Source organism: Engraulis encrasicolus, chromosome 23, assembly GCF_034702125.1.
Source record: "Engraulis encrasicolus isolate BLACKSEA-1 chromosome 23, IST_EnEncr_1.0, whole genome shotgun sequence".
Classification (NCBI taxonomy): Eukaryota; Metazoa; Chordata; class Actinopteri; order Clupeiformes; family Engraulidae; genus Engraulis; species Engraulis encrasicolus.
In genome coordinates this window covers 51,286,934-51,300,051 of record NC_085879.1, presented here as the reverse complement: position 1 = coordinate 51,300,051, position 13,118 = coordinate 51,286,934, and the positions used below count along the sequence as shown (strand labels likewise).

The 13,118-nt window shown below is 38.4% G+C and overlaps 2 protein-coding genes across 3 annotated transcripts; one reads left to right on the top strand and one right to left on the bottom strand.

Annotated features, from left to right (window-relative positions):
* Positions 1–4,642: 4,642 nt before the first annotated feature.
* LOC134440414 (GTPase IMAP family member 8-like) lies at positions 4,643–6,370 on the bottom strand. Of its 2 annotated transcripts, XM_063190488.1 has the most exons (4): positions 6,328–6,370; positions 6,109–6,209; positions 5,510–5,548; positions 4,643–5,377 (listed from the first exon to the last, which is right to left on the bottom strand). In XM_063190488.1, exons 2-4 carry the CDS (start codon positions 6,116–6,118, stop codon positions 4,668–4,670), a joined length of 759 nt encoding a protein of 252 aa, XP_063046558.1. In that variant the 5' UTR covers positions 6,119–6,209; positions 6,328–6,370; the 3' UTR covers positions 4,643–4,667. The 2 variants fall into 2 exon arrangements, with proteins under 2 accessions (XP_063046558.1, XP_063046559.1); XM_063190489.1 differs by lacking the exons at positions 5,510–5,548; positions 6,328–6,370 and having other exon boundaries at positions 6,109–6,319.
* Positions 6,371–6,638: 268 nt separating this feature from the next.
* Positions 6,639–11,055, top strand: LOC134439811 (GTPase IMAP family member 9-like). The gene is made up of 2 exons (XM_063189717.1): positions 6,639–6,703; positions 7,761–11,055. Exons 1-2 carry the CDS (start codon positions 6,655–6,657, stop codon positions 8,438–8,440), a joined length of 729 nt encoding a protein of 242 aa, XP_063045787.1. The 5' UTR covers positions 6,639–6,654; the 3' UTR covers positions 8,441–11,055.
* Positions 11,056–13,118: the final 2,063 nt, after the last annotated feature.

The following is a 13,118-nucleotide window of genomic DNA, read 5'->3' as shown; positions in this document are numbered from 1 at the left end:
TTTCTTCCCCATTATGATGCTCGGTTTGAACTACGTCAGATCATCTCAACCATGTCTGTGTGCACAAATGCATAGAGTACCATGTGATGTAGCTGATCAGAAATTTCCCTCAATGAGCAGTTGTAACATGTGTTCCTAATGTAGTGGCCGGTGAGTGTATGTCTTGTGTGTTTTTTGTTATTTTTTCTGTCTATGGCAGTTTGCTTCTGTTTACTTTGTGTTGGGTAGTGTACTGTAAATGGTTGGTGGGTGGGGAGTGGGGTGCTGGGGGTTTGGTTTGTTCTTTTTGCCTTTTTATAGGCAATGTGTGATATCATTCCCATACTGTTTAACTTTTATACTATGGTCATTCAGTACCCTAAATCCTAAATCAGTATCCTGTTATTACACTTAAAAAAATTACTAAAGAAACATTTGGAAAAAAAAAAAGAATTTGATAGTGGTGGTAAATATTCATGAAAAATGTAACATTTGTGAATGGTTAGAATTCTGGAAATAAACAACTAAAAATCTCACACAGTGCACCTTTAACCCATTGAGGTCTAAGTGCCCTTGAGAGGGCAATTTGACATGTCTCTAAAAACAAATCTGTAACTCTGTGAGTTTTTGTCATTGAAACACATAAGTTACACCATTAGAAACCTCAGACCTTCCAGATTTCAAATATATATATATTAAATAAATTATATAGCTGGCCCAATTTAAAGAAAGTGAAAAGAAATCTTCGCATATTCTGTACTCTCTGCCTGTAGCAGCCACACCTATAGCTATTCACATGTAAAGTACCAGTACTTGAGTGGCTATTCAGAGGTGACAACACGCCCCTTTCAGGTAGGGTAAACACAGCAGACGTAGAGTGACAGGGGGGTTGGGGCTATCAGAGCACATGGGGATTGACAGGGGGGTGTGGGCCATTAGAGGTTTTTCACACCTAGCTCATTAGTATTCAAATGAGACAGGCAGTGGCAGTGACATAGTCATTCTTTTTTGCATTTTGTATGAAAACAACAAAACATTTCTAAATGCCCTTTTCACTTTTATGCTGCCAACACATTTGTTTACAAGATTCAAACTTCAAAAGTCTTGGCTAGATATATTTATTGTGTGTTTTCTTGAACTTTTTGAAGACGTCTGAACCCTGTTTTTTTGTACAGTTGTGTTTATACTCAATTTAAATAAAACATGTTTGTATGACATCCAATTTTTTTCAGATTATTTCTTGTCAGGCTTTTCACAATACAACCATATATTCCACTTTTGCATAGATGCTTACTGTTAGCTGAAAATACTTGAAAATGTCAGGGTGGTGCAAGCAGCCTAAAAGCCTCTGAAAGGCCTTAGACCTCAGAGGGTTAAGAATAAATGCTTTAGCTTTCTTTGCTGTCTTTCGTTGGTTTCTTTTCTATGCCCTCTCATGGGGTTAATGCTTCCTTTTCCAGGATAACACCCACACAAATACACACAGTATTGGTGCCATTTTCTATGTAACATTTATGCTCATATTTGGTTGTTATTTTTGTATATTTAGTACTTGTATATTATATATAGATATTATGATTGTATTTGAATTACATTACCTATTTAATGTTTATAATTTCCTCTCAGTTAATCTGCCTTTAGTTTAATGCTTAGAAGGATCTAGAATGAATAGCCGAATGTATAATCAATAGAAACTGACGCTGAGCAATGACGTTTTGGAGCTTGTGCGTCTTGAATGTGAAAACTGCTGTGTGTTTGTCATATGTTGAGAAACTTAAATAAAGACGGGGTGAGCACACTGTTTTCTACCGTCGTTCAAACTTTAACACGCGTAGACTCGTTCTTTCCGTCTGACTGAGTGGTTACTTGCATGATTCTCAAGAAGGAAATGGTCAACATTTTAAGAACGGACATTTAGCCACTAAACACAGAGATAAACCCATATGTGCATCCATTATGCCATTGGAATCTACAGTATGATGGATGGACAGTGTAGTGATAACAAAATCTTGAGGCCAACTAAGTTCTTGACTACAGAGCACCAGTTCCACCTTGCCAGTGAAACTGTGACCTTTCTGTTTCTTTGTTTTATAATTGTTTCAGAGTGATTACTTTGCTTATCTTCTCGGTAATTATTCCGTAAGAATTCTCTTTTATTAGGACCACACCCGCCCAGGCAGACAGGTGGAAAATCCCACACAGGTACACCTCATGTGCACACCAGGGTTTGGTTTTGATGTTGAGCATGTGCTCTACTTCTGTTCTTTTACTTTGCTCCACTACACTTAATTCAATTTATTTTCATATTTTTGAAGAAAATCCTGTAGGTATCACACGAAATCAACAACAAAAGAACAATCAATAAATGCATTAAGATAATGAGATTCCTGATCCAATTCTTTACTAGAAGGCGCGTTTCACACTACATCCGTACAAGAAACAAAACATAACAATGGCATGGAAGCATATGTACATTGATAATGACTAATGAGTACACCCGTTTTGAAAGTAAATATTCAGTATTTCAATAAGCACACGTTACTTCCAAGTGTAATACAACATCTGTTGAGCTTACAACAGAAAACTAAGGTTAATAGCAATGACCTATTTCTCCATTTTTGTGAAATGAAAGTGAGTACACCCTCTTTTAAAATCTCATAGAGAGGATCATGATCTGCTACAGTAGTCACAGTACATGTTGACATGCATGTTTCATTTGGTGAAATTGAGCTTCCCACTTTTGGCAGCATTCATGTAATTTATTGTATGCCCGTTGTTGCATAAAGTCTCACATATTTAATTAGATGTGATCTCATTTGCATATTTAATCATCATATTTCAGACAACTTGGAATACAAAAAATATTTTTCTTTGCTTGAGTAAATTATTGTGAAAGTTTCAAATTGATATCTCATTGTTTGTGTCCCTATGGGAAAATGAATGGGAAATCTCCAACTTTGACCCTGAAAAAAGTATGTTCCACTAAATATGACTGAAATCACTATTATTCATGTTCCTCACTGGAAATGGGCCAAAGTCAGTGAAACTCAGTGTGAAAGAATAATAACTGATACTATTTTTCTCAAGCTAAAAACTGAATGCAGGTCAAAATGACCTGAACACCTTACAAGGGTTTGAAATAGGCTAATGTAAAATTCACCAGTAGAAAATTGGCTATTTAATTCCTTCCAGTATGACTAGTGGCTTGATATTAATGGTTCTATCCACTTCTGATTATGCTAAGGAAGTAATGATGATAAGTACTGAACACACTAAGACAAAAAAAAAATACATTCATTCAGGTTTAGTACTTGGAAAAACTGCAAATACTGTATACAATCTGTATGTGAAAATCAAGAAAAGGTGTACTGTTCCTTTAAACTTACCCTGTATGCGAATTTTGGAAATATCTTTCAAAATGTTATTTTTTCAAAAGGTTTATACTCGTGAATGGTGTGCACTGCATCAATAACATATATAAGAGGCATGCAACCTTTTCAAATTAAAGAAATAAAGACAACTTGTTACTGGCAGTGTGATTAATAATAGACAATAAGTTTCTCGTCAAGAAAGTTACAGTGTGTGGTGGAAGTATTGTGCCATTAAGTGGAACTAGGTTTGGTTTGGATATAGAAGGACGAAAGTGGACTCCAACAATAGTTTGTGAAAACAAAACAAAAACATTTATAGCGACATGGCCCAAGGAAATGTCTGAGAACTTAGGAGATAACAAGAAAATGAGCCAAAGTAAACATTTCGCAAAGTCCAGCTGAAATCGAAAGTAAACTAACTGAAGGGGAAAGGGGGTATGCAAAGACTTGACACACAAGATGTGACTGTGCCGTGTTATATTTAGAGAAACTCATCAGATATCACATTCCTCTGGAACCTGTTTCAGTTGCCCTTTATTTAGACAGGAGAGTGTACGGTTTAAGCCTGCATAAAAGCATGAATGAATAAGAGAGTATGTATATACAAGCAAGACAAAATGAATAACAGAGTACGAATATACAAGCAATACAAAATTAGATTTTGCTCTTACAGATTATCCCAATAAAATAGCATTTGGGAATGTTCATGTTGTGCACTACTGATGATGTTTGTGATAGGCTAATGAGTTTGTGATATTCATGATCGACTGACCAAAGATGACCAAATTCAGAGGAAATAAAGGAAAACAGGAATTCAAAACAACAGTGTCTTACTTATACGCCAAGACATTACTATTTTTAATGGTTATCAGGGCAGGACACAATACACTGGGAAGACACTCATGCGTCAAATTTCCCAAATCACAAAAGTCAGTGTGATTTCCTAGTACATGTTTATGTTTACAATGCCCCATACTTTAAACTGATGGAAGGATGGTGGATCACGCACCATATCATACATTCTAGCAACCCGAGTTCATTACAATCCTTCTTTCTCTCCCGCTTATTCCCCTTCTCTCTAACTGACCAAAAAAACCCATAACAAACAACATCATGACAGCAATATTATGATCCACATAGTATTTTGAAACATTCATTTAAGTTTTTGTCCAATGGCAGGAACATTACCTTATCAAAAACACATGTAAGACCATAGTTGGACATTCTTGTGAAAAACAGGAAATAAAAGTCCCCAAATTAAAAAAGAAAAAAAGAAACACTGAATCACTAGAGAAAGAAATACATTAGCAGTTTTTATTATGGCTGTGGCCATTTTGCCAGTGTTAGTGAGAGGACTATAACTATCACAACAACGCCAATGCCAGCCGCTAATAACCATTTCTTGTCTTCCCAACATTTTTCGCTCTCTTTTTTGACCTCAGGTAGTTCGTCTATCTTTTTCATGAGTGCTTCCACCAGCATTTCCACCTGCTCTTCCTTCTTATCTGTGTCTTTATTATTGATCACCAGATATCTGTTGCCACACTTCTTAATGAGATTCTGGAAGTCTTCACCGGCTTCATTTACATAATCATCAATAGTCTGATCTGACATCAGGTTATCTCCATATGTAAAGAGGATGATGGCTCTGTCTCTGATATTGGTCTGAAGTGTCTTCTCTAGGCTTTTTAAGATGTCTCTCTCTCCCTCTGTGAAGCGGCCAATCTGGAGGACCAGCAGGTACACACACACATGCCCCTCACACATCTCTCTGCAATCCCTAACTTGCCTACTTAAAAAAAATACATCTGGGGTGTCGATGACTATCACATTTCTCCCGTGAAAATTCTTTTCTTCACTTTTCTTGCACTCTGTGGTGATGGCTCTGGAGCTGGCCTCTGATCGGAAAAATGTCTCTCCCAGGATGGTGTTTCCACTGGCACTCTTCCCAGCACCAGACTTCCCCAGCAGAACCAGGGCCAAAGGCATGGACTGGTTGCTCAATGTAGAGTGGGTTGCATTGTAAACTACAGATGAAAAGTAAAAAATAAAGTAATTTTATTTTTAATAGTACTAAATTATGAAACAACGACCCATCAGTGTTCGCAGAAACGATATGCCCTCTATATACCGCACAAATTCAGAAAGCCTGCACTGACCAGAGGGGCTGCTGAGTAGAGCTGTGGTATTGCTTTGGGCTACAGAAGAAAAGAGGAAAGAAAGTGTTATATATCTAAGTTATATTTAACATCACTGCATTTTATGCCAAGAAATATTCTTTGTGTGATTATTTTCTACCACTTGCGTTTGCAATGTCATTTCAAATTTCCCATCAACAATTAAAGCCTGAACTCACACTGGTGATTTGTAATAAAGAGTGTCCACACTAAAATCACCATAATTTTGCAATGCTGCTACAGCTAGCTGCAATTCACACCTATAACGCTGACAACAAAGGTGCCTAAAGGATATTCTTTGAAATACCCGACAGCATTTAGGCAATTCCAACACAAAGACAACAGTTAGCTTACACCAGTGAATATTTTGCCCTAAGATGACCTGCGAGTTGTGTCATGTAGAGTTGTGTAAAATGAGTTTGGTGCAATGGATTTTTTTTGTAAATTTAGCAAAGTATGTTATAAAATTGCAAACTGAGTTTTTTTTCCAATGTTGTGATAGGTTTGTGTATCTGCAAAAACAGCCCAAGTGAAAAACAATTCAATTTAGCTAACAGGAAAAATCTTTAAAGCAGTCTTACTATTGCCCATGTTCAGCGTCTTGTGTTGAAAGAGTAGCCAGTGCTGATATTCTCTGAGTCCCTTTCAACACAGTGGCTTTCACGATGAACTCAAGAATTTGCTGAATGATATTTAAATAAAGATGAATGGTTAATACAATTATGCTACATTACATCAATTATAATAGTTAAGAAAGCCTTTACTTAAACCTTTCCATAAGGAAAACACAAGAGCATTACCTTACACTGCTACATCCAGTGAGGCTCTTTTGCCTCTTCTCCATCTGACTCTAGACTTGAGGTCTTTGCCTTTGCCTCATTATGCATGTGAAAGTGGGAGGTTCCACTGAAACAGCTCATTATGCAGAACTGGATGGCTGGCTCATAATGTGTAGGCCTATGTGATAGTGGGCAGGCTCATTGACTCATTATTATGTATGAAATGATGGTTGCGCTGAGAATCCTCTTCATGTATACAGAAGTGGGCAGTTCCATGGGGAAGGTTTAGGGATGTTTGTTGTTGTTTGCTCACAATATATACAGAGCCACAAGTCCAGATACTTGCAGATGCTCAACGCTGCAGACATTGAATCGGTCACAATGGCTGCTAACCCAGGTAGGCCCAGGTTACTCACAAAATACTAAGTTAAAATATAGTTAAATGAACCGTATTGTCATCGATTGTTAATTGAATATGTGCAAGTGAAAGAATAGAAGCCAGTTACAGTTTTTTTCTCGATTGGTTTGGCTAATTTCTCAAAACTGAGATGACATTCTCAAAACAACACGGACAAATCTCCAAACCAACTTACAATTTCCCACAACAAAATGGCATTTTTCATTGCTTTCATCAAATTTCAAATGCTTTGCACATGTCTCAAATGTTTAGTACATCTCGGCAGATGGCTATATACAAGTACCCTACAGTTGACACATTGAGCATACATTTAGCACATTTTCCAAATAAATTGACCTGTCTTATCTAAACAAATTAGACAATTCTCAGTCTAATGGTTGCCTTTTCCAAAACATGTCAGCATGATTTCATTGTGTGAGTCATCATATGCAAAGTAGTCTACACAATTGTCAAAACAGTCAAGGACATAATATTTTAAGAATTTCTTTACTGTAAACAGTAAATTCATGACAGTGTTCAACAGGCCAGATGGTATTGTAACTTAACTAGTTTGTAGGAAATAATTTTACAACCGTGTATACTACAGTTTCCTCTGTTATTTGGCTAATTTCTTGACATTTTTTCAAACGGCATTCTGTGGAAGGAATTTAGTTTCGACACACGGGTAAACTGTTTTTGGAGTGATATGAGCAAGTGATGAGGATCCATGGCGATATGCTGAACCATCCAGTTTATTTTGACAGAATGACTAAATTAATGCAAATGAGCCAAACCAATTGAGAAGGATATATGCCATTTTTATGGTACTGACTATTTATGTGGGAGAAGGTTTAGTGCTGATGCAAGAATGAGCTGTTTTGGGAGGTATGTGACATTTTGCTAGTTATCTGAACTGTTGTGCAGAAGTGTAAGAATGTTTGGCCAAATGACCCAAAATTTCTAGAAATGCCATCTCGGTTTCCAGAAATTAGCCAAACCAATCGTGAAAAACTGTAATGGAAGTCTGAATTCTTACAATATTGATTTTTGATTTCAGTTAATCCTATGAGGTTGGTCATTTTTGGAAAAACTGGTGTTGGGAAGAGTCATGTTGGAAACGTCATTGTGAGGAGAGAAGGTGCATTTGTGTCCAAATGCTCTGCAAGTTCAGTCACACAGAAGTGTTCAAAACAAGAGGTGATAGAGGACGGAAGACGGATTGAGGTGGTTGACACTCCGGGTATCATGGATACAGGACGACCGGCAGTAGAGGTTGCCAATGAGATTCTGCAATGCATTCAAGTGTCCTCACCTGGTCCACACGCATTCCTACTGGTGATTCAACTGACCCGATTCACTGATGAGGAACAGAAAACAGTCAAAGATTTACAAGGCATATTTGGAAGAAGACTCGCAGACTACATGATTGTGGTCTTCAATCGTGCTGATGAGCTGGGAAACCAAACTATACAACAATTTCTGCAAGACGGTACAAATGAACTCCGCAAAGTCATCAGTGAATGTGGCGGTAGATATGTTCCTTTCTACAACGATCTTAACAATCGTGAGCAGGTTGCTGATCTTGTTAGAATGGTAGATCAGATGATAGTGGTGAATGGAGGGGAGCACTTTTCTAATGAAGTGTATGAGGACTCAGTTAGGAACCCTGAATCTTTTGTGGGCAATTGGCTGAGTAGAATGATACAGTGGGTGAAAAGGATATTTGGACTATTTTAGATTAGTTACATACTTGTAAACAAAATACACGTCTCTGATATCTGTAGTGAAGCCCATAGAACTGGCCCTGTGTATGAAACATTGTGAGAATTTTCCACCCCTATCATACTCTGTACACTGCCTACTTCTACATACTATGCTATAGATGTATCCATCAACACTTGTTCCAGGTCATGTTAAGATTGTCTACCTTAACTGACAGAGTATGTTTTCTGCATTGGTCTATCCCAACTCACAATTACCTTTTTTACATTTATTATCTTTACTATTTTATTTTATTCCCTGACTATTCCTGTGTTATTTGTGTTGAAATGTCCCTGTGGGCTTTTGTGTAATTGTGTATTTATGTAAGCTACTGGATACCTCAATTTCTCCCTGGGGATCAATAAAGTTACTCTACTCTACTCTACTATATGCACTGATACGCAATGAAGTTCTTTAGTGTTTTTCTGTTTCATGCTCTCATATCAGAAACACAGAGCCAACTAACATGTATGTTATTTTACGATATGTTTTTGTGCCACGATGTGATTTACTGTATAAGCACCAAAAAAGATGATGTGTTTGGTTAGTGTAGTTATTTCGGAGGCATAGCTGCCATGAAAATATTTGTCCGCTCTTTATTTGCAAATTCTTTACCAAATGAAATGGATTGCGAGGGCACAACCCTCTTCAGATCACCCCATAGATCAGGGATGGGCAACTGGAGGCCCGGGGGCCACATGCGGCACACCTACTCACTCAGTGTGGCCGTAGATTAACGTAGAAATAATAATAATAATACAGATAATAATAATAATAATAATGACCAGATTTTTTTTTAAACAGTACTGAATCAAGTCCATTGTAATTGTATTGTATTGTTGGCCTAATAGAAAACACTTCTATTCCTTCCAAACAATATCGGCAGTCAGCGAGCAACCAACTGCATCTCAGACTATGTGAATTGCAGTCAGATTCGTGGTCATGTGGCTCTCCGATGGTGGCGATGCTAAAATGTGGTCCTCCCAATGATACAGTAAGTAACTTATATGGACCTCCTCGGGCCCTCCTTATCAGCAAAGTTGCCCATGCCTGCCATAGATGGTCAATGGGATTCAGGTCTGGACTCTGGATTCCAAAACCTCTGCCTTCTTCTAGTGAAGCCGTTCTTTTTGTTGATTTAGATGTATCTTTAGACTGACTGCTGAAATAAAAAAAGTTCCTCCTCATCTTCAGATTTCTAAGAGGGTGCGGAAGGTTTTGTGTCAACACCGGTATTTAGTTTCCTACTACCTGATGATGATGATGATGATATTAAAAGCAATGTAGTTAACCAAATGTAAACAGTCACCACATGTGTCATGATATTTAAATTAATGTAGTCTAATGTCAACTACTGTACTGTGATCAGTCTGCACATTTGTAATGGTGGAAATCACATGACTTTACCCTGCTATCAGTCTTGAGAGGGGGACTGGTGCAATAACGTGATGTACTCGACAATCATGCACACGTTAGGGCAACAGGCTGCACTTTCTCCAGACTGCAGTCTAATCATATAATCATAGCACATCTAAGTAAAATGGGGGTGGAGGGCAGTGAAAAATTTTTTTATCTTAAATGTTAACAGTTGAGCTCCAGCATTCTGTGAATCCTTTGCTGCATCTACAAAAATCTGACGTAGAAAATAAATAAACAATGTACATGTACTGTCTTGTATCCATTTGTAGTTTGTTGATGGTGATTATTGATGACATTTGACAGTTTTTAGTATTTGTTGTGAAGCCCATTGTGCATCTGTGTATGAAATGTGCTTTACATATAAACTTGCCTTGCCTTGCCGTAGGCAACTTGCCATCAGTCTGCAGAGGAGGACTGCTGCCATCTACTGGTCAAAGGAGGGGGAGCAGGAACACTCAAATTCACTCTGAACCACTGCTGTATAGGACTGCTGCAATAAATGTTGTTATTATCATTATTATTGTCATTGTTATTGTATTTTTCATGGAGTCACAAAGGGGGTCTGTGGAATTTGCCTGATGAAGTGGGAATTCCTGAGATGCTTCATTCTGACCATTATATTTCACATTGCACATGTATATGTGACAATGAAATGAAACCTATCTATCCTACTGTACCATGTGCAATTGCGCATGTTGTAATCATGCAAATGTTTTAAAAGAGAAAGTGAATGTGATGGCTATGCTGTCAATTAGGCTTAACTTACAGCATCAGTTATGGGATCATGGAATTTGTTTGTCTGTGTCTATGATTTGGACATTTTGAATTTATGTTGTGGCAGCCGTGGCCTAGTGGTTAGAGAATTGGTCTTTCAATCTACGGCTTGCAGGTTCAAATCCTACCTGATCTCTCCCTACATCTCCATCCATGGCTGAAGTGCCCTTGAGTAAGGCACCTATCTCCACATTGCTCCGGGGACTGTAACCAATACCCTGTCAATTAATAACTGTAAGTCGCTTTGAAAAAAAATGAAAGCGTCGGCTAAGTGTAATGTAATAATCTTTTTTAATGTCCATGTGTGAATGTAAAATAAATCCCACTGGTTGGGCTCGGAGTGTAAAAGGTGCTGTTTGTGCTCTTTTAAGGTCAATTGGGTTGGTTTTATACTGTGAAGTTTGTCCCATAAGGGCCAGGCCGTGTTGGGGTGTAATAACCTGTACATGTGTAATGATATTAAAGTAAATGCAGTCTAATGTAAACTACTGTGATCAGTCTGCACATTTGTAATGATGATTATCACATTAATGTATTCTAATATAATATATGTAATGTGTGTGACTGAAAGTAGTCTATTGTAAACTGCTGTCTGTAGTAGAGGACTGCTGCCTCCTGTTGGTGAGCGGCGGTGGAACAGGAACACACAACGTGCACACTCAGCTACTGCAATATCTGTGTGTGTGTGTGTGTGTGTGTGTCTGTGTGTGCGTGTGTGTGTGTGTGTGTGTGTGTGTGTGTGTGTGTGTGTGTGTGTGTGTGTGTGTGTGTGTGTATATGTGTGTGTGTGTGTGTTTGCTACAGTATGTGGGGTGTTGTCATGACGTTGGACTCCAGCTCCAGTTTACTCAGTAACCCATTTCATGATGATAATGACTCGATGCAAAATAATTGCACAATTCAAATTCAAATTATCATATATCTTTGTTGCAAGGGCAAGAGGCTATACACACAAACGCATTGTATCACGTTGCAGACAGACAGACGTACTTTATAGGCTACATAACATAGCATCCCAGTCTGACCGTGTTTTTGTGTAGGCCTATGTGTTTGTGTGTGTGTGTGTGTGTGGGTGGGTGTGTGGGTGTGCATGCGTGTGTGTGAAACTCGTCAGTTTCAGCAACAATGGCCGCTCACATGGACTCACTCATCGACATTGATTCTGTACTTTTTTTAGGATTGTATTTTCTGTTAGCAGTTAAAGTAGCAGCTCATTAAAAATGCCATGTGTATCCTCAATCTGGTGCAAAGATTTTCTTTTTACCTCCATGGATATTTGTGGAGCAATGAGGAGCCCCTTCACCTAGAGAAAGTCAGGTTAAACCTCCTCATTGTAAGCTGATAAGCTTCCTTTTTCTACTTTGTCATAATTACTCTTTTAGATCCTAACAGCTACGTAGATCAGTAACCAACCACGCATTGAAAATCCATATTATATATGATATTATATTATTATATTATATCCTGATTATAGCAGGGTCTGGGCAATGGCTGCACTCCTCGTCAGGGGCGACTCTAGACCAAAAATAATGTTGATTATATATAAACATGGTTCGGGAGGAAGCCTGCGAGTGATTGACAGCTGTCATTACTTGCTCCCGCCTTCGCAGATATTTAAACCCCTCCTTTCCCTTTCACCTTTGTGGTTGTCCCACGACCTCCTCCTACTCCTCATTGACTAGAGCACCCAGCTATACTCCTCTATACAATGGGGGTGGAAGTGGACCTCATCCCGCATGATCTCTGCTTTAAACATCCCAGGAGGACCGAGGCCAGCTAACATGCCACTCACGCATATTGTACACCAAGCACTCAAGGGCAAACTAGTGAACCAGGGGGACACATACACTGCGAATTGCCAAAGGAGATTCATTTTTAATGTTATGAATACATAATATACCGTACAGAAATGCACCTCATGCCACAGTCATTGGCTGTTCGCACAACAGGGGCCAGGAGGAAATCTAGAGGGGCCCTGGCACCAGTCTAGAACCGCCCAAGTTCCCTGTTAGGGGTGGTTTTGGTCTAGGTTGTCCTCCTGGAGTAGCCTAATTAGGCCTACTTGGCATCATGACTTTCCTAATGCATAGCCTATGACTAACAAAATAAGCACTAAAATATGATTAAGAGCTAAATCACATGTGTCTCACTTTACCCTAGGCTACAAAATGTGTCTCACTTTAAACCACACCCATCCTTTTTAGGAAAAAATAACCTGCCTCACTTCAGGCCAATCTTGGACGAGCGCATCATATGTGATGATTACGTAGGACCGACATTTACAAAGGCTTATGTGAAAATAAAACGTGCTATAAGCAGACCAGTGGTGTAGGCTAGTCTACTTTTTTGTAGTGAGTATACTGTATATTTGAGCACTTTTTGAAGTGGGTATACTGTTTATATTTGTGCTATTCTAAATAATGCATGAATCAATTTGAAGTGGGTATACTGAAATTCCTGA